Source organism: Gekko japonicus, unplaced genomic scaffold, assembly GCF_001447785.1.
Source record: "Gekko japonicus isolate JY-2015 unplaced genomic scaffold, Gekko_japonicus_V1.1 scaffold58, whole genome shotgun sequence".
NCBI classification, from domain to species: Eukaryota; Metazoa; Chordata; class Lepidosauria; order Squamata; family Gekkonidae; genus Gekko; species Gekko japonicus.
The window spans coordinates 2,317,189-2,338,850 of NW_015162475.1; the positions used below are offsets into that span (position 1 = coordinate 2,317,189).

Genomic DNA, 21,662 nt, shown 5'->3' on the forward strand with positions numbered 1-21,662 from the left:
TTATTATTATTATTATTATTATTATTATTATTATCATCATCATCATATTCAGCTATACCACTGGACACATAAGAACATAAGAGATGCCAATGTTGGATCAGGCCAAAGGCCCATCCAGTCCAACACTCTGTATCACACAGTGGCCAGAAATACCAGGTGCCATCAGGAGGTCCACCAGTGGGGCCAGGACATTAGAAGCCCTCCCACTGTTGACCCCCCCAAGCACCAAGAAGACAGAGCATCACTTGCCCCAGAGTCCCTATCTATACCTTGTGGCTAATAGCCACTGATGGACCTCTGCTCCATATGCTTATCTAATTCCCTTTTGAAGCCGTCCATGCTTGTAGCCGCATGTAGACTCCACTTGCAGCTCAGTTTAAACCCAGTTGCCAGAGGAGCCAGCCCAGTATTAGCCTGGGCGGCGGGAGCTGCAAGAGGAGCCAGCCCCAGCTGAGGCGGCATGGAGCTCTCACCTCCCGCCTTCCCAGACGATCCTGGGTTGGTTGCAGCTTGATTCTGCATTATACCCTATGGGGACCATTCAGGAGTATAGGGATTCAGGAATATCCAAAGATACTGATATTTTTCGGGTTTGGTATACCCAAACCTGTAAAATCCATTTTTTTAACACACCCCTACTTTCATCAGTTGTAAAACAGTATTTCATCTTATGTTTTGTAAATATGCTGCCGAAGAAGTGGTTGTCCACCTTCTCACTCAAGGTCCATTTTATTCAGGATTTGGGAATGGATTACAGCATCCCCTTCCAAGAGTAGGTTACCTTCTCCCTGCCTCTGTGGTTGGGCTTAAGACTGTCACTACCCTTTTAAAAATAAGGGGCTGTATCGTGAAAGCTGCACGTGTAGCCCATTTTCCCTTCTAGCTGAAGAGTCAAGACTCAAGAGAACCTGCTGGGCCTGTTGTCAGTAGCTTAAGGGCAGGTGAAATGCTTTCTGGCTATTCGCACTAACGGTTGAATTTAATCTCCTGTATTCCATGATAAACACACACACACCCCGGTAGCATCTGACTGTAATATTGCTGTGTTTTGTAATCTGTTTTCAAAGCATCACCTGAGGGGACTGGAGCCCTCCGTGAAAAGCCACTTCAGAAATGCTTGCAAAACCATGATTTTGAGTTGGCTTATTTGCTGCTGAGCTCTCGCACAGATCCTCGGTTTTTGTCCATTGCAGAAGGGGACACTCCTTTACACGCCGCATTGTCCATTTGCTTTGAGCACAGAGGTAAGTGATTGCCTTGGAGATGTTCATCAGCTTCCTGAACCTCATTTCCCGCCCCAATCCCCGTGCTAATAAGAAGTTAGTGTTATGGGTGTGCAACCCATTGGCGTGGGGATGGTTCGTAGCAACATTAAGTGGTCTGCTGGAGATGGGCCATAGCTCATTTCTTAGAACATGGGCTTTGCATGCAGATTCAATGCCTGGCCCTTCCAGATAGAGAAGAAGCAGTAACTGAGGAACACCCTTCCTTTGACACTTCCCAGAACTGCTCCCTATCAGTACTGGAATAGAGTAATAAATGATGTGTTGGCACAAGAACCTGTGGGTCAGTCAGATTAAAACAGAAAGTCCTGGCACATGACTAACAATCTCTTTAGTTCATGGTTCATAAATACTCCAATTTTAAAAAATTGAATTATTTATAATTAACAACTCTGAACTTGGAGACATATAGCATGTTGTCTGACTTGGATATCTATCTCTTTATATTATGGGCTGGATCTAGCATTGCCAATTGCCCGGTGGGGGCAGGCAATTATTTATTTATTTATTATTTATTTATCCCCACCATTCCCCTTCCAAACAGCGATGTCGCACGCAACGTGCGTACGTCCCTTGGAAGTGATGTTGGTGACGTTAGGGGGTGACGCTCTTGTTTTTGGGCAAAACTCTATGATTTGAAGCTGATATTACCATAGAGCTTTGCCCAAAAACCAGAGTGTCAGCTGCCGACGTCCTGACGTAACTTCCGGTAACACAGGCACATTATTTCTCCCGGAACAACCCCCCCCCCCCCCCCACCGAGAGATTTGGACCTGGCAACCGTAGCTAGATCCCTTGGAATCGTTCTGTTAATGGTGCTGCTTCCTCCTGGTGCAAGGACCCTTGCCTTGATGTAGATGTCAGGGAAAGGTTCCTTTTGCTGTGGGAAGCACTCTTGTTAATTGAATGGATCTATAAGATCCAAACCATTGACTTTTCTTTTGGGACAACGGAAGTCTGTCGTGGGTAGAATCCCATTATTAGCATATTATTTATATTAATTTTGGAAAGGGAGTGGAAGCCTGGGAAAGCTAGTACAACAGAGCTGAACTTCATTAGATGTTCATACAGGTCAGTCTTAAACTGAGATACAACAGGCAATCCATTGACTTCAGTGGACATAAAAGTAAAGTAGTGAAAAAAGGTTGACTTTTTAAAATTTTGTGTCTTATCTCAGCATGCTCTTTTTCCTCCCCAGATGACATTGGTTTGGAGTTCCTGAACTACCTTTTAGATTTGTATGGTTCAAATCCATCCACATTTCCATACCTTAACCCCAACGTCCAAGATAAGAATGGAAATACAGTAATGCACATTATTTTTCAGAAAGGTGTGACAAAGCAGGTTAAGAAAATGCTAGGCTTACTCGCAAAGTTTGAGATTAATTTGAATATAAAAAATACCCTGGGGAGAGATGTGCGTTACAGGAAGAAAAAGAATGATGCAGTGCTCATAGCATGGAATGAAGCCATGACTGAGAACAAGAAGAAATGTCGATACAATGGCGTTGCACAAGTCGCTCGGGTGGCAAAGCCAACTGCAGTCTGCAGCAAATCCCAGCCCAAAAACACAAACCATTCATCATCAGCACCAGAATCAAAAATACCACATGGAAAATTGCCATTGGATAGGGAGCCAAAGCCAGATCCTGATTGTCCTAAGTGGGAAAAGGCAGAAGACGTTGGAGTGAAAAGTTTGTCATGTAGAGCTAGTAGTAAGCCATTGACGCTACGAGAAGGTCTTGAGCAAGAAATTGCAAATTTAATCCAGAAGTTGGCACTCAGCGAAGTCTTGATAAAAACTGGTTTGGTGACATCTGAAGCACTAAAACTATCAACTGCTACAATCAAAGATGAAAAGGGCGAGCATCACAGGCATGAGGGGTTGGCTTATAATGTTTGCGTCAACAGTGGAGATCCAGTGGAGAAGGCCCAGTGCTACAATCAAAGACGAAAAGGGTGAGCATCACAGCTTTAGGCAAGAGGGGTTGGCTTATAATGTTTGTGTCAACAGTGGAGATCCAGTGGAGAAGGCCCATGATGAGCTTAATGACTCCAAAGAAAAAGAGGAAGAAGCCACTGAAGATGACCAGCAGATTCAAGAGATTGAGGCACATGCTCAAGACTTTGATAACATGACGTGGGAAATTGAGTGCACATCTGAAATGCTGAAGAAGTTGGGGAGCAAGGTTACCCCTCATTACATAAAGAAGAAAATAATCCATGTAATTCAACAACTAGGAAATGGAGAGTGGACACAGGGTCTCCAAAAGCGGCTGAAGCATCTGAACACTGACATTCAGCTCTATGAAGCAAAGTTGGACAAAGGGGCGAGGATGCTCTGGGAGCTTGCAATAGACTTTTCTCCCCGTTGCAGCGAGAATGCAGAAACGATCATAGAGCAGGAGCATTCTGTTCATCCTACAGAAAAATCAGGGAGAATTTACACCGAAATCATTCGGATATGGGACATTGTGCTAGATCACTGCAAACTGGACCAGGCTATAAAAGTCATATGTAGTGCATACAAACGTGGGCTTTCTTGCATCCTGAGGAAAAAACTGAAAGGTATAAATACAGCGTTCATTTCCTCTAACTTGAAAACGCAAAAGCGCATTCCTCGGTTTTATGTTGAAGACACCAAGCCGGAAAAGTCAGAAAATCGTGACGTGCCTGAATATTTTCCCCCAGCTAGCGCAGTAGAAACAGAATACAATATAATGAAATTTCATAGTTTCAGTACTAACATGGCACTGAACATCATAAATGATATGACTTCTACCGTTGAATACCCTTTCAGAGTTGGGGAACTGGAGTATGCAGTCATTGATTTGAACCCCAAGCCATTGGAGCCAGTAATCTTAATTGGACGGAGTGGAACAGGGAAGACTACTTGTTGCTTATATAGGCTTTGGAAGAAATTTCACTCCTACTGGGAGAAAGTAGAGTGTGCAGGAGAGCCATTGCTGGTCCGGCAGGTGTGGCGCAGACTAAAATTTGATATGCAGTTGGGAAAGGCAGCACCTGAGAAGGAAGATCACAATGGGAAACAAGACGGCTGCAACTCTGATTCTGCTGGACTGGAAGCAATTGAAAGTACAGATGATGAGCAAGAACCAGATGAGGATGACCAAGATTCTTCAGGGGAAATTGACCCAGAAATGAATTTGGCATGTGATTGTGGAGAAGACAGCTATGCCGTGAAAGACTCTGAAAAACTGGAACATTTGCATCAGGTCTTTATTACTAAAAATCATGTTCTTTGCCAAGAGGTTCAGAGGAATTTCACTGAGCTGAGTAAATCTTCCAAGGCAACTAGTCACTTCAAGCCACTCGAGGCAAATGTTTACAGACTTCAGGATGTCAAAGATGAGAATTTCCCCCTCTTCCTCACATCAAAACAATGGTTACTCTTACTTGATGCCTCAATGCCAGACCCATTCTTCCACAGGAATGAAGATGGAAGTCTCAAGCGCACCATTACTGGCTGGTCTACTAAAGAAGATTTTCTTTTCTCAAACTGGCAAGAGGATGACGATGATGTTGATGTAGAAGTAGATTATGATGAGGATGAAAAGGCTGCAGAAGTTCACGCTAAAGAACATGATCCTCGAGTCTTTGTGACATATGATGTATTTGCTAATGAAATCTGGCCCAAAATGGTAAAAGGCAAATGTCCTTATAACCCAGCATTGGTTTGGAAAGAAATAAAATCTTTTTTGAAGGGATCTATTGAAGCACTGAGCAGTCCCCAGGGCATACTGACGGAAGAAGAGTACAAAAAACTTGGCCGGAAGAGGTCTCCAAATTTCAAAGAGGACCGTAGTGAAATTTATCAACTTTTCTGTGTTTACCTGCAAATAAAATCACAAAGAGGTTATTTTGATGAGGAAGATTTCTTGTACAACTTGGCTCAAAGACTGATCAGGCTCGATGACGTACCGTGGTGCATCCATGAACTTTATGGGGATGAAATTCAGGATTTCACTCAGGCAGAGCTTGTGTTGCTAATGAAATGCATTGATGACCCAAATGCAATGTTTCTGACTGGTGATACAGCCCAGAGCATCATGAAAGGAGTTGCTTTTCGTTTCAGCGACTTGAGATCCCTTTTCCATTATGCCAGTAAAAACTCTACCGTCAAGAGACAGCATGTTGTAAGAAAACCAAAAAGGATATATCAGCTTTATCAGAACTACAGATCTCATTCAGGTATTGAAATTTTATATTTGCAGTTATGCAACTGCCTGAATGGAAGGTTGAAAAAAGAGGTTATTTGCATTCTGTCGTGCAAAAGCTCTGTAACAATCAAATTGAACAACCAAGAATAAATGTTTTGGAACATAGTAGCTGCATTCCTCCATAACAATGAACTGAGATGAAACAGAGACTTGGTGATGTTTGGAATGAACACAGTTTATTTGTGTGTACCTGATCCCCTTCTCTCTTTTCCTGTTACACCCAGAGCTTGGTTGAAAAATTCTTCTTTCAGTTAAGCATCCCAAAGCAAATGCTTGAGAAAACTGGAGTAAATCCCCAATGATTGGGATTCTGAACCAGGGCTGAGACATTTAAAAATCTGACTCTGTAGGTAGTAAACCAACACCCAATTCCTGCAGGCACCTGTGTTTGAGTGTCATGGCTAATTGCAGTCTAATCAAATCAGTCAGTTTCGATCAGGCTCTTAATGAGAGCTGAGGAGAGCATGCAAGCACAGCAAGCAAGTCGTGTTCGTGCCTGACATCAACAGATCTCTGTTTAATCCCAGTTTGTCATGATGACTAATGGTGCCTCTTTGTGCCTTTTAAGTAATATATTTTATCAATGCTGAACATCAGCCTTGGTCTTAGTATAATTCTGCAGTTCTGTCCCTGTGCCTTGGTGGTAGGCAACACCAATGCATCACATTATTTGACCTTGCAACAGCTCTGTGATGTGGTTTGGGTGTTACCGTGTTTCTTCAGTGGGGAAAGTGTCAGGTGGATAGTCTTGTTGGTCTGCAGTAGGACAGCAAGATGCGAGTCTAGCAGCACCTTAAGAGACCAATAAAATCTCCAGGGTATGAGCTTTCGAGAGTCAAAGCTCCCTTCCCCAGATACAGGTAGGGATGGAGATCCCTGAATGCTTTTAACCCAGTCCGAAGGTGGGAGGGGGGGTTGCAGAGAAAGGAGGGCAGGACACAAGTGTAGAATGCAAAATGTAATCAGAGCAGGGGAGAAATGTCTAGGGTGAGAAAAGTAGCTATAGGCAGGACTAATTTTCTGCATTGCTGCCTGCCCAGAAAATGGCTGTTTGGTAGAACTGTTGAGCTCTCATTGACTGCCTTATGCGTATGTTTGGCTGCTGTTGTGGCAGCATTGGCTGGCAGTGCCAGTTTAAATCGATGGGTTGTGTTGGGAGGCCATTTTACTCTGCCTGCTTCTGTGTTATCTCTGCTCATGGGAACATGGAGGCGTTTCCTTGTTACTCAAGGCATCAGAACCTACTTTGGATCCCCATTGGGGAGGAAAAAAAAGAGTATAAACATACACATTAGCATGGACCAAGGATTAGTCCCTTCTACAAATTAGTCCTATTTGCCCCTTCTACAAAACAGTTCATAGGCTATAGATCTGAAAGGGCTGTTTGCTGCAGTAACCCATTTTAAATCAGACGCCTGCTGACTTCTGAAGAATAATGTTACTGTTTTTATTTCTCTATTTCCTGCCTTGGAGACAGAGTTAATGTGTCAATTTCACCCACTTGTCTTTGCAGGGGTTCTCCACTTGGCCTCCGGAGTTGTTGATTTACTTCAGTACTATTTCCCTGAATCTTTTGATCGTCTTCCTAGGGATATGGGTCTCTTTGATGGGCCTAAGCCCACCGTGTTGGAATCTTGTAGCGTTAGTGATTTGGCAATTCTGCTGAGAGGCAACAAAAGGAAAACACAGCCAATAGAATTTGGAGCACATCAGGTATGCTTTATAGGTACATGATGTTCTGTGGATACCTTGTGTATGCGGCGAACTCTTGTGTCAGAATCCACTGAATTATCTCTAATAATGGCTTGGATCTCCTGAAAGGAATCTCCATCCATGGAAGCTTCTTATGAGCGTCAGTTTGCAGACTGCAGCTTCTTGTGGAAATATTTTTGCAGCTGCATGTAAAATCCACAAAGGTATTCTATGCAGTACGCCAAATGTTTAACAATATTCATTTTAATGTGTAATTACCTATTTTAAATCCTTTTACATAGCCCAACTATTTATTTATCCATTGGTTTATTACTGATTAATTTATAATCCCAGCATATTGTGTAATGTGATTTGTGCTGGTCGCTGACTGTATTAACTAACTAACTAACATCCATGATATGGGCCTTCCTTGTCTCCCCTGCTCCTGACCTCAGTAATCCCTGAAATGCTGGTCCTGGAAGACAGGGATTTCCCCTAGGGACAGCACGATGTGAGAGTTGGAGGTGTACAATGGGATGGGGAAATGAACAAAAATTTTCTGCAGGATCCAAGCTGTTGTTGTTACTACTAAAAATCACAGTGAGCAGTCTTGAATTTCATTCAACCCACCAGTATTTGTTTCAGTAACTGGACCTTTTTTGAAAAGATGTGGTGTTGTTTTTTTTCAAAATTGAGAATTCCAGTGAACGCCTTCAGGCCTGTCTAACGTAGAGACTGCTACAAAAGCAAAAACGATGGCCACTAGGCCTTTCATTCTGACTGGAGTTGATAAGGGCCTACGGCCATACCACCCGATCTCATCTGATCTCGGAAGCTAAGCAGGGTCGGGCCTGGTTAGTACTTGGATGGGAGACCGCCTGGGAATACCGGGGAGTTGATAAACAGTGGGTGGGATCTAGATGAAGTTTTCCAGTGGCAAAATGGAACTTTCCTGCCTCCTCCCTCCCCCTGCAGTCCATGATCAGCACCAAATGCTGCTCTTGGGAAGGGAAGGGGAACCTGAGGAATGACATGAAGGGGAGGGTGTGCAGTGGGAATGGGTAGTCAGTGGAAATTGGCAATTTAGTCTGGCTCCATCCCGTTGTTCCTGGAAATCCAGAGGACATGGATCCCCCTCAATGAAGGACGAGTCCATAGTCCAGACTTTACTGGTCATCATTATTATGTTCTTGGTATCAACTTCATACATTCATACATACCTTCACCTGCATCTTACTTCCACACCATTGGCATTAAACTTACATTATTTACAATCTAGGTTCTGTGGTTGTTCAGCTGGGGGCGGGGGAGATGTGTGTGAGAGAGATCTGTCTCCGAGAATCATGCATTGATGATAGAGAGCTAATCTTCTCTGTTTCATTGCAGGTAATACTGGTAGCGAATGACATGGCAAAGGAAAGGATTCCTGAGGAACTTAGTTTGGCTCTTGTGCTGACCATTTATGAAGCGAAAGGCTTAGAATTTGATGATGTGCTCCTTTACAACTTTTTCACAGATTCAGAGGTATGAAGAATGCTTTACCATCTACCTTTGTAGAAGTCACACATGCCCTCCTGACCGGGAAGGCAAAATAAAGAGACCTCCTAAGCTTGTAAGGTAAAACAGCATATGAAAAAAAAAAGCCAGTGAAACGCTTTATCTCATAGAATATGCAAACGTTTACGAGAAATAGATGAAAATACAGATATAACAAGGAAGTACAACAATATATAAATGCAAACAGTGCAACAGGTAGCCAAGTAACGAAGGCTCCGGATGATCCGCCAGTTTGGTGTAGTGATTAAGTGTGCGGACTCTAATCTGGGAGAACCGGGTTTGATTCCCCACTCCTCCACTTGCACCTGCTGATGTGACCTTGGGTCAGTCACAAGCTCTGGCACAGCTGTCCTTGAGAAAGAGCAGTTTGTGTCAGAGTTCTCTCAGCCCCACCCACCCCACAGGGTGTTTGTTGTGGGGAGGGGAAGGGAAAGGAGTTTGTCAGCCGCTCTGAGACTCCAAGTGAAGGGCGGGGTATAAATCCAATCTCCTCTTCTTCTTCTTCATTTCGTGCTAGAATGCCTAGCATGGAGAAGCAGTGGCTATGTTTGACTAGTGCCCAATGAGATTTTTGATGACTATTTGAAATTGCACAAGATGCCTGATTTGTAAAATTGATTTTTCCACATCGTGAAAAGAAATAAGGACAACAGGATTGTGTCAAGAATACTTACTTCTGATGAAGTGACACTCCTGACTGGGAAAGCAATCTCCAGGAGGTTGTGTTCCCTCTAGGACAGAAATGGGGAAAAACAAAGAGGCCTCCCCACCCCTCCTTACAGTATTCTGCTCTGTGACCAGCTGCTTTTGATTTTCCTTCCTTGCATTCAAACAATTTTCTAATAACTGTGCATCTTAATGGTTAGAATACATATAAATAAATATCCGCTATTTTGACATATTGATATTTATAAATATCAATATAAATAAGTTATTGTATTTACATTTAGAGGGGGGGGGTTGCTTTCAGTCTGTTGAATTGCAGCGTCAGGCTGGTGTGGAGATGCACTCTCAGATATATTTTTCAGGTGCTTGAGTTTCTCTCTAGGTTTACAATCTGATTGCCATATTTGGGGTTAAGAGGGAATTTTACCACAGGCCAGAGTGGCCAGGGAATGCAGTGTTTGTTTCTTGCTTAGCTGTCTGGGGACATTTGTTTGGTAAGTACCTTTTCTGAATGTGCCTTTGGTCTGCTTTGGGCACATGCACTGTCTGGATTGTGTAGGACCTGGTTGAGGCGATGATGTTAGACGGAAGGATCTGTTGCACAGCTGCAAGATGGACTGTTACTTTCCCCCAAAAGTAAACAGTTCTAATGATTAAAATGTGTTATGCCCCGGCTTGACTGTAGCCTCTGTTTGATTTCATTTATTTGTGCCATTTCAGATCACTCGAAAGTTGTTGTTTTTTTCTTATCAGAGACAGATGGCATTGAGTCACTTTTCTAATACAGTTGCCAGTAACACATTGGCTAACAAACTGGATGGCCGTCTGGTCTCTTTGAATGCTTGCATCACAGGGCCCCTCAACATTTTGCTGGAGAAGGGGAAGAGAGATGGGACCTCCTCCCCTGCCGGTTTGTTGGTCAAAATGGGGAATTCTTGGAACCTGCTGCTTGAGAAGGTCTCTTTCTTGTCAAGGTCCCATCAAAACAACATAGTAACTTCTCGAAGAAAAGGTTTCTTTATTGCAGTAATGGATCACTAGAGAGGTTTCTGTTTAGAATAACATGGAAGGACCATAGCAAGTAATATAAAAGCATTTCAAAATACTGCTAAGCCAATGATTCTATTTCCCGCTTGTAATTTCAGAGCGCCAACTTGCTGGGAACCAAACGCGCCTGTTATCGTTACTAAGCTTTTCTCAGGCTCTGCTAATTAAAACAAAAAGCTGCCTCTATCCTTATCACCCACCTGCTTGGCCTTGAGTGTTGCATGGTTCACTAACAAGCTCTACTTCTGGGCATGCGTCTAGGTTGCTAAGCAATAGATGATAACAATACCCAAAAAGCAGGAGGGAATTACACAGGTTACAACTACAGGAACAAAGCATGTACAGAGTGCATAGAACATACATCACTACAAATACATAATTTGGCAGCTTGCTGACACTTTCAGAGAATACACTGTGGTTTAGAAAAGTGGTCTTTGGCTTCTCCAGATCTGAGACTGACTGAGCATGGGCTTAGTGAGCTGGGACATTACATTGACATCAGGATCATGGGATAGGAAGAGGGAGAGCCACAGAATTATTATTTCCCTAGTGTCATGGCCATGGCTGTGGGTGGCAGACAAAAAAAGCTGGGGTCAGGAAACATAAGCCAGTCCCAAGATATATACTGTAGTGAAGGACAAGCCAAGGGTCACATCCATGGAGGCATGGCACCCTTGCTTTTTTTATGTCGCAGCTCCTTCCAAAAGGCAACAACCTGTAGTGTATTCAAAGCTGCCTTGAATGAAGTAGACATCAATGTGTAGTCAAAAAACAGCGTCAGAAAGCAATGACTCGGGATGTCTGCTAGAGGGGCACCCCCGCCTTATGGAATGGCCTGTCTGGTGAGGTTAGGAAGGCTCCCGCTCTCCTGACATTCTGCAAATTACACAAAATTGAATTACTCAGGACGTTTTTACACACGTAATTTTGTTGTTTAGTCGCACAGTCGAGTCTGACTCTTCGCGACCCCATGGACCAGATCACGCCAGGCCTTTCGGTCTTCCGCCGTCCTCTGAAGTTTGCTCAACTTCATGTTTGTTGCATCTATGACACTGTCTAACCATCTCATCCTTTGCCGTCCCCGTCTTCTTTGACCTTCAATCTTTCCCAGCATCAGGGTCTTCTCCAGTGAGTGCTCCCTTCTCATTTTGGTGGCTAAAGTCTTTGAGCTTCAATTTCATTATCTGGCCTTCCAGGGAACAGTCACGGTTGATTTCTTTTAGGATTGACTGATTTGTTCTTCTTGCAGTCCAAGGGACTCTCAAGAGTCTTCTCCAGCACCATAGTTCAAAAGAATCTATTCTTCGGCGCTCGGCCTTCCTTATAGTCCAACTCTTGCAGCCATACATGACTACTGGGAATACCATTGCTTTGACCATGCGGACTTTTGTTGGCAGGGTGATGTCTCTACTTTTTATCATGCTGTTTAGGTTCGCCATCACCAACCGCCATGTAGAGCCTGGAGATCTCCTAGAATCGCAACAGATTTCCCAGCTACAGAAATCAGTGCCCCCTTAAGACCAGGTTGGGAAATCCTTGGAGATTTGCGGGCGTAGCCTTGGGAGGGCAAGGTTTGGGGAGGGAAGCGGCCTCAGCAGGATATAATGCCACAGAATCTACCCTCCCAAGTGGCCATTTTCTCCCAGGGAATTGATCTGTGTTTTCTGGACAGCAGTTGTAATTCCGGGTGATCTCCAGACCCCACCTGAAGGCTGATTTCCCATGCAGGTCATGGTTGCTTTCGGCTGAGGAGTCTTCCATCCATAGACCTCTCTTCTGCAGACTTCACCACAAAATCTCAAGGAATTTCCCAACCTGGTGCTGGCAACTTTAGCCAGGCCTGGCCCCAATGAGTTCTCTCTCAAAGGCAAAAACATCCCTGGAGAGGACCCTGCCCCCTCCCCATATTTATTACTCACTGAAACACAGCCTGGGATATTGTGGTTGCCCAGCAACAGCCACTGAGGGAATCCATTGCTTAAAGCAATGCTTTCTTTTGTTTTTCTTTTTGGGCTGCTGCTGTTTTTTTAAAAAAACATATGGGTGTTTTTCATTTTTTGTTTAGATTTCAGTTTTCACAAACATGGAGCCACTTTCAGGTTCGTAGAAAGATCTGTCTTGCCAGTCACAGCTTCAGTCATTGGATTTAAGTATCCTCAGACTTGGCGGACTTGTTAGTATATAGATGGTTCAGAAAGAGGCTTTAATGAAAGGCCAGGGACTGTGGACGGTGTTACCGTGCGTAACACAATCTGTTATATGTATTATCTTGCTATATAATTTCTTCATTTGACATGTCATGTTAATATGAATGCTTTGTTAGCATATGATAGCAGTGGGTAATATCCTATGAAATATAGGACATTTTACAGTTGAGATATATTTCCCCCCTGGTGTTTTAGGCTTACAAAGAGTGGAAAATAGTTTCCTATTTCACTCCTTCGTCTCATTTCCCTGAAGAAAACAAGCTAATCATTGAAACACCCTTGGAAAAAGACGCTGAAGATCAAGGCAAGCCTCATCTTCTGAATACAGAACTGTACAAGGTGATTATTAATCAAAAGCATAACTTTTCTAATGCCCTTTGTTTACTCAAGTGACCAGATCAGCTGGGGGCGGGGGATTGTTCTTCAGCCACCATTCAGGCAAATGGCACAGGTAGTGAAAAGTGAAGATTAAGTATTTGGTGGAGTGAGGCTGAAAAGCTTCTAAGATGAGTGAGTGGGAAGATAAAAGCCCTTAGAGAACAATAATATTGAATGGAGGGAGATACCAATAGTCTTTTTTTGAGGAGGTACTTACCAGTACTGAGTATTTGTGGAAATCAGTGCAACCATATACCTAAATATTGGTACCTTTCCCCTCGCACCTCCCCCCCCTTATAGTTATCTCGAAGTTCAAGGGGTCTCATTTCAGATACTGGATTAAGCTGCACCTCTCTGTCACCCCCTTAAAAGAGGTGTGTGTGGGGGGGGTTAACTGGTGTTCGAGCCATAAGATTGTGTCATGACTATACATACCAAGTTTTTTTTGCTATATCACAGCTCTCCGAATTTGCAGCAGCATGGCGTGGGGTGCTTTCCTGGTCAGCTTGGGTTAAGTGAGGGGTTAACCAGTACCCTAAATATGTACACCAAACGTCATCCAGATATGTCTGTCTTTAGGTGAGCTAATGATAGAAGGAATACAAAAAAGAGAAATAAGTTAAACCAAATTAGGTCATCTTTAAATTGTACTTTGATTTGGGCTTTGGTTAGTTTTCAAAGAAGGTAAGATAAAAATAAGACTATATACCTGTGAGATATTGGTTCATATGCTTTTAAGGGTATTCCTTCTTTTAAAAGAACCTTGCTTTTGTGTTACGCTTTCTCAAACTGCTGTATTCCTAGATGCTTAATGGAGAGCTAAAGCAATTATATACTGCTATCACAAGAGCCCGGGTCAATCTGTGGATCTTTGATGAAAACTGTGACAGGCGTGCACCGGCATTTCAGTATTTCATCAAGCGAGAATTTGTTCAGGTTGTCAAAACAGATGAAAATAAAGGTAAGAGTGGTGTAAAATTTCTTTACAGACAGATCCAGATTTTTTACTTGATTTCTTTTGCATAGCATATGAAGATACTGAGGTGACAAGGAGTTAACTTGGCGGCTTTGGGTAATTTTTGCTAGGGAGTGAAATGCTGAGGTAACTGTCAGTGCAATTCGAAACAGAGTTACTCCCTTCTAAGTCTGTTTACTTCAGCCGGCTTGGAAGGGAGTAACTCTGCTTAGCGTTGCACTGGGGGTTTTTCAGGGTCTACATTTAAGAGAATTTATTTAGTTATCGGAATTTAACCACCCTTCCCCGCCAAAGTAGGGCTCAGGGCTGTTTACAACATAATAATACATAGTAAAGGATTAAAATTTAAAACCAATAAAAATACAATAAATGACCTAAAAAGATGGTGTTAAAAATTTCAACAGTGCCACTGCCTCACTGGGGGTGGGGCGGAGGGGGGAATGCAACCATTGTTGTCCTCAACCAAGTCCTGTTGATTTCTGTCAGGTTAGTTAAAATGGAATGCTTTCTACACTCCTGGTCAGCAGCTAACTGCCGGAGGGCCATTTTGAGAAAGGAGTAGTGGCAAGCCTAGCGTTCTACTCCTCACACCCCCACACCCCCACACACACTCCACTCCCTGTGGTTGTCAGCAGATCCCATTCCAGTTACTGCTGCTGACTCTTTGTCACCTTCTTTTTGTCCCTGGCTTTTCAACTCAGCTTTCCAGTCACTGCCCCCTAATGTACACTCTAATGTCCTCTATCTTTAGTAAACCTATACAATTGGTGTTTGGAGGCTTTCTGAATGACATCAGATGTAAGTGCTCTCTGGGCTGCTTCAGCACAAACAGTAGTTGTATGTGACGTGTGCGAGAGCTCAGCTGAGTCAGAACTGGACAGAAAATAGAGACGATCGAGATGAAAGTGTTTTGTCTTAGCTCCGAATCTCCAGGGTACAGGTGGCATGTTCAAACACAAATCGGAGTAACTGATAACAAGAATCAGTAGTACTTCTAAATCTGCTCTTCTCATCCCTCGAGCACTGATGTGTGAATCTAGCCTGGAATAATCTCTGTAGCTCAGATACCATTTTAGGACATTGGTTTGGCAAACTCAGAACTTTGGATTTTACTTACTTGCTTATAAATGTAGTACAGGTTTATTAATCAGTTTGTAGAATAATGTGTACATTTGAGGAAAAGGGATCCTTAGAATCAAATGGGAGCACTTCCAATATTGTTTTCTTTTCAGTGATTGAGAAAGGTATTATACAGGAAATGTGCGAGATTAACTTGAATCTGCAGCCTGAGGTTGAAGTTTATGTCGTGTCAACCTGGTTAGCCAGGCTGTGGGATAACAAGCTAGTTGAGAAGAGCTATTACCATGATTTGAGCTAATCCACAAATCTTTGAGGTGGTATAATTACTGTGTGTGTTTTATATCAAAAAATTCACCTGGTTAATTTTTCTGATCATGCATGTAGCAGGTGAAATAAGTTTCTTATTCTTACTTTTGATCCTAGACTTGGATGATAGCATGTTTGTTAAAGCATCAACTCCAGAAGAGTGGATTGCACAGGGAGAATATTATGCTAAGCACCAATGTTGGAAGGTAAATTCACTGATTTGCTTTAAAAGGTCCTTTTTTTCTTGGGAGGAAGGAGGCAGGGGTCCAGATTCAACCCTGCCGCTGCCTTTGAGGAGGCCATTCACATTGTATTAAATTCCCTCCCCCATTGCCTAATTTCATTATCCATATCTTCAGTTCTTATGACCTAGTTTTTCATTGTTAAAGAAAATATCTACTGAAAAGTGTGTTTTTTATTTATTTAAAACACTTTTATGTGTTTCTTTTTAATAGGACAAAAGACATATAGTTAGTATTGAGGAAGAGCCAGGTCCTGGACTTACCCCAGGGGGTCCTGTTTGGTGCTGCTGGGAGGGGGGGGAGGGTAAAGGCTGCCATGGTGTCCTGACCAGGCAGAGGGGGTGGGGGCAGTGACTTGCACAGGAGGCGGGCACCTGCCCTATCCGATGCCGGGCCTATCAACAAGGCTGGTATGACTGGGCAGGCAAGGGATGTCTGAGCTGTGACTTAGGGCACTGTGCTTGCCCCCATGCTCTCTGGCTTCCGAAGAACACAATGTGATTATAGTTTTACTGAGATCATGCATCCTTATTTCATTTATTATTTAACCTCTTGAAAATGTCAGTAATTTTTTTTTAGATTTATACACATTTAAGGTTGATGATGAAGAAACTGAAATTGTTAAAGATTTTCTATTCCTTGGATCCACCATCAACCAAAAGGGAGACGGAAACCAAAAAGAATCAGAAGGAGATTGAAACTAGGAGGGGCAGCCGTGAAGGAGCTAGAAAAAGATTCTTAAGTGTAGGGACGTGTCACTGGCAACTAAAGTCAAGATAACTCATGCCGTAGTATTTCCCATTATTCTGTAAGGGTGTGAAAATTGAACAATAAAAGAAAGCTGACAGGAGGAAAGTTGATTCATTTGAAATGTGGTGTTGGAGGAGAGTTTTACAGACTACCAAAAAAGTGGGTTCTAGATCAAATCAAGCCTGAACTCTCCCTAGAAACTAAAATGACTAAACCGAGGCTATCGTCCTTCGGTAACAGTATGGGAAGGCGAGAGTCACTGGAAAAGACAGTAATGCTTGGAAAAGCGGAAGGCAGCAGGAAAAGAGGAAGACCTGATATGATATAGATTGACTCAATCAAGGAAGCCACAAAGGCCCTCAGTTTGCAAGACCTGAGCAAGGCTGTTAATGGTAGGATGTTTGGGAGGTCACTAAATCATGGAGTAACCAAAAGTCGGCGGCAACATGCTGGCACTTAATACAGAGAGAGAGAGAGAGAGGTGTTATCCCAACTATCTACTGTGATCTGCTCCATTGTGACAGACTGATTTCTTCAAAAAGTTTTTTAAAACGCTGTGTTTACTGGACTCAAAGAGAAGCAGTACTAGAGCATAGTGAACAAGCATCATTCTGAGCATGACCACTGCTGTTCTGGGCCCCCCTCCAGAACAAAGGTTCTAGGCCTGGCAGCTAGAGGTTCAGCCTGAAAACCTGCTAGTATGTTCTGGTTAGTAGCAAATCATTCTGAGCCATAACCACTGCTGTTCTGGGGCCCCCTCCGGAACAAAAGTTCTAGTTTCAGCCTGGAAACCTGCTAGTATGTTCTGGTTAGTAGCACTCTGGCCTCCTTGCTGACTAGTGGCAATGCAAATACTCCCCAGTTTCCATATATCACATAAAATATTTCAGTAAATTCAGAATTATGGGGGTGGCAGGCAGGGATACCCCCCCCCCAGACTCTACACACACACACCCCGGCAGCCTGAGGTTTTTTCCCTCTCTACACAATAAATTGCTTCTTCCACCTCCCAGAAAGCTCAGTGAGGAGCTGCTTTTCAGGCTTTCCTGGTGTCTCCACCAATAGGGAGGAGGAATCCTCTTTGCCTTACTGGAACAAGAGTTTGGATCTGTTGCAAGCTGTGGATTGAATTAAGTGAGCCATCAGCAGTTCCTGATGATAGTGGATCTTTCCTGCTTTCTCCCGCCTCGCAGCCATTTCCAACTGTGGGAAAACTATTCCTGGGTTTGCTGGACCCTTGTGGCGTAACAGCCACATAGTTTGGGAGGCTGTGGTGGAGAAGGGGACAGTGTTGGCTCTGTTGCCTTTTTCTTCAGTGCAGCTGCACTGGTGAAAGAGGAAGGAGGGAGCAGGCTCCCAACCCATGCTGCAGAAACAGTATTTGTTACGATCAGCAACCAGACCAGCTAAACAACAAACAATTAATAATATTTCCATTTTACAATCAGTTTTGATCCCATAATAATGGTATGAAATAGAAAACCGCAAATACATTTTCCAATGCCAAAAACCCTATATATAAAATTAACACAATTTAATAGAATACAACAAGATAACCACTTCTCCAGTGAAGCATGGATAGTTTTTGCTACAGAGCAAAATTTAGCTACCTTCTCTGTAATCTGATGGTATTTATCTGCTAGGAGGGCAGTAAGATTAACTGGCAGGAATTACATGCTAAGGTAAAGGTAAAGGTTCCCTTGTTCAAAAGCCAGTTGAATCCGACTCTAGGGTTGCGGTGCTCATCTCCGTTTCCAAACCGAAGAGCCAGCACTGTCTGAAGACGTTTCTGTGGTCATGTGGCCGGCATGACTAAACACCAAGGTGCACGGAACGCTGTTTCCTTCCCACCTAATTATCTACTTGCAATTTCTTGCTTTCGAACTGCTAGGTTGGCAGGAGCTGGAACTAAAGATGGGAGCTCACTCCATCATGTGGCACCTGGGTCTCGAACTGCTGAACTACTGACCTTCCACAGCCTGCAGTTCAGCGTCTTAACCACTTGAGCCACCGCAGCTCCTTTTACATGCTAATGACATTTCATTAAATATGTCAATTAGTGTTACAAAAAAAGTTTTGCAGATAATTAAAGAGAAACACCTTGAGAGAATGAGACCATTCAGTGACATATTTGAGTTTAAGATTTACAGGACGTAAGGCTGTTCTTCCTGGGAAATTTCCTGCGGCTACTTGCTCCATGAGGCTCCCCCTTGGCCCTGGGAATCCACTTTTCCCAGGGTCAGAAATGGCATCTGGAAGGAGCCGACTGTGGAAAGATCCGCAGTCCTATTTGGCCAATTGCAGCTGTATATCTGGTGTGGTTTTTAAACCACAATGGGTAGGTTTTGGTTTTGATTTTTGGCTTTTGGTTCTGAAGCCTGTAGTCTTTGATAAAAGTGCAGAGTTTTCCGTTAAGGCTGCTGTGTTGAACCTATATGCCCTGCTGATGCTTGCTGTACTTAAAATGTTTTTTTCCCCTTGCAGTGCAACACAAATGCTTATTTTTTCATTGTCATTGTTACAGTGTCAGCCTGCGAAATGTGACCAGCAGGTAGATCAATGATTGTGGAACAAATCCCACAACCTTATGAAGAAAAAAAACACAACCCCTTGCCCCTGCCATTCTGGTATATCAGAATATAATTAAATTGGCATAGTTTGATAAGAAGCTGGATTCCTCACTGTTTTTCATTTTTTTAACCCAGTAATCAGTCTACTACATAATATCCCTGCCTTAGTTTGGATTTGCTTTTTGCACAGCAGAAACATTTGGACTGATCTTGTACTAGAAGGTCAATGTTTTGTGTTTGTCACTGGGTTGCATAGTCACATTGGGCTGGATCCAGAGGTGCCTTTCCGCATGCAGAAGATGCTTGTCACTGATGACAGGCTTGCTTTTACACCTAGCATTGGCTAGCAGCGTGAGAAAAGTGAAACTTAAATTCAGAAGTTAATCATTTGCTTGCCATGAATGTGCCCAACCTTTGGCTCAAATGGAAGTGTGAGAACTGTCAGAGAAACTATCAGTGACAACACTGTGTGAATTCTTACACAAGTGCTAGCGTCTGTGCACCGTGCTTTGAATCCAACCCATAACTTCACTGTATTCTTGCGCACGTAACCCTAACTTTGTATTATAGTTTATGGCATGATTTTTCAAAAAGGTGAAGACATGCATGAGTTTTACCGATACTGCTGTTCTAACTGGCAGGAATTACATGCTAATGACATTTCATTAAATATGTCAATTAATGTTACAAAAAAAGTTTTGCAGATAATTAAACACCTTGAGAGAATGGGACCATTCAGTGACATATTTGAGTTTAAGATTTACAGGACTTTAAGGCTGCCAGCGGATCAGGGAAAAATATGTTCCTGTGTCTTTAACAGTTACCTTTATTTGTAGAAATCTAGAGGTAAAGTTTTTATGGCAATGAGATAAGTTTGATCACCAGCCGAGGCCTGTTGTTGGGGCTCGCAAATAGCGGTGTGAAAAAGCTGGCAACCTTATCTTGCCTGCAGTGTGCTGTTTTAATGATTGGCTAATTCAGTATTTTAGTGCCCTGAATAAAAGTGATCTCGTTTCAGGTGGCAGCCAAGTGCTATCAAAAGGGGGGAGCAGTTGAAAAGGAAAAGTTGGCTTTGGCACACGATGCTGTGCTTAAAGTGCAATCAAAGAAATGCAGCCCCAAGTAAGTGACTTTTTAAAAATAATGCTTGGTTTTATATAAGATTTTGCATGTAGGTACTGGAGGTACATACACGTCGAGTTGATTGGTTTTAAATCTCATAAGAACAAAAGAGAAACCAAAGTTGGATCAGGCCAATGGCCCGTCCAGTCCAACACTCTGTCACACAGTGGCCAAAAATACCAGGTACCATAAGGAGGTCCACCAGTGGGGCCAGGATATTAGAAGCCCTCCCACTGTCCGTCCGTGTCTCCCCCCCCCAGCACCAAGAATACAGAGCATCACTTGCCCCAGATCGAGAGTTCCTATCTATACCTTCTGGCTAATAGCCATTGATGGACCTCTGCTCCATATGTTTATCCAATTCCCTCTTGAAGCCATCCATGCTTGTAGCCGCCACCACCTCCTGTGGCAGTGAATTCCATGTAGAAGAAGAGAGGAGATTGGATTTATAGCCCACCCTTCACTACCCAAAGGAGTCTGAGAGCGGCTTACAAACTCCTTTCCCTTCCCCTCCCCACAACAGACACCCTGTGAGGTAGGCGGGGCTGAGAGAGCTCTGACAGAACTATGGCTTGCCCAAGGTCACATCAGCAGGTGCAAGTGGAGGAGTGGGGAATCAAACGTGGTTCTCCCAGATTAGAGTCCGTGCACTTAACCACTACACCAAACATGTAGAAGCATGTTTCTTGGCTCCAGGGATGGATCTATCCCTGGCAAGTTCCACCTAATTTCTTTCATCATTCTACAAAGGAATCTCCTATTGCCCTCCTTTTCCATGTCCCTGTGCTACTTGTGGGCTAATATTGCTCATAGGAGAGAACCACAACAAAAGCCTTCTTTTGAATAAAAACTCTTGCTGATCTCAAGCTGGAAGAGAAGAGGGACAGAGTGGCAGTGGTTCTGCCTACCAAATCAAACACACCTTTGCACTGGGGAAAAGTGTGACAGAAATGTCTTTATTAAAAACTAGATCTCAGGTGGGTAGCAAACAGGGCTTGTGGGTGTGCTAGGAAGGAACAAAAGTGTTCACTAGATAAGGTTTGCCAGAGCAGACTGTAAAGAGTGGGTGAGTGAGGTGGCAGATAAAAAGCTGGGATCCACCAGAGCACTACCACAATTGGAAGGACTCCTGCCGTGAGGCTTGACTTCTTTACCTCTCCGATCCACCGCAGTCCTGTACGATCCCCTGAAAGGCTGCTCCTGGGGGGAGGGGGGAACCCCCAGGAACAGCATATCCGGGAACATTTAGGGCTGCAGCAGGAGTGGGCAGACAAAAATGTTATGCTCTTTGGGAGGAGATCTGTTATGCTCTTTTGGGAGGAGATGCATAAAGCAGTAAGGTATAGTGCTTCCCTCTTCCACACCTGCGTTTTCCCTGCTCTTAAATCAGGGCCAAAAGCACTGCACTCCACAGAGTGTCCCATTGCAGGGGAAATGCCATGGCAGACTTTGACAGCCTTCTTTCATGCCAGCTGGTGCTTGTGCCCATGCTGTAATTGCTTGGGAGGTTTGGGGTGCAAGAAGGAAGGGGGGGGGGGTAGGAGAG

At 43.5% G+C, this 21,662-nt stretch overlaps 1 protein-coding gene across 1 annotated transcript in view; it reads left to right on the forward strand.

Moving 5' to 3' along the window:
• Positions 1 to 21,662, forward strand: part of TRANK1 (tetratricopeptide repeat and ankyrin repeat containing 1) — a 54,229-nt gene that overhangs the window by 20,338 nt on the left and 12,229 nt on the right. Inside the window, exons 11-19 of the mRNA XM_015405760.1 lie at positions 1,068 to 1,244; positions 2,482 to 3,185; positions 3,328 to 5,494; positions 7,037 to 7,236; positions 8,602 to 8,739; positions 12,888 to 13,031; positions 13,875 to 14,031; positions 15,550 to 15,638; positions 20,013 to 20,116. Of these exons, the coding sequence (XP_015261246.1) occupies positions 1,068 to 1,244; positions 2,482 to 3,185; positions 3,328 to 5,494; positions 7,037 to 7,236; positions 8,602 to 8,739; positions 12,888 to 13,031; positions 13,875 to 14,031; positions 15,550 to 15,638; positions 20,013 to 20,116 (3,880 nt within the window). The remainder of the gene's footprint in view (positions 1 to 1,067; positions 1,245 to 2,481; positions 3,186 to 3,327; positions 5,495 to 7,036; positions 7,237 to 8,601; positions 8,740 to 12,887; positions 13,032 to 13,874; positions 14,032 to 15,549; positions 15,639 to 20,012; positions 20,117 to 21,662) is intronic.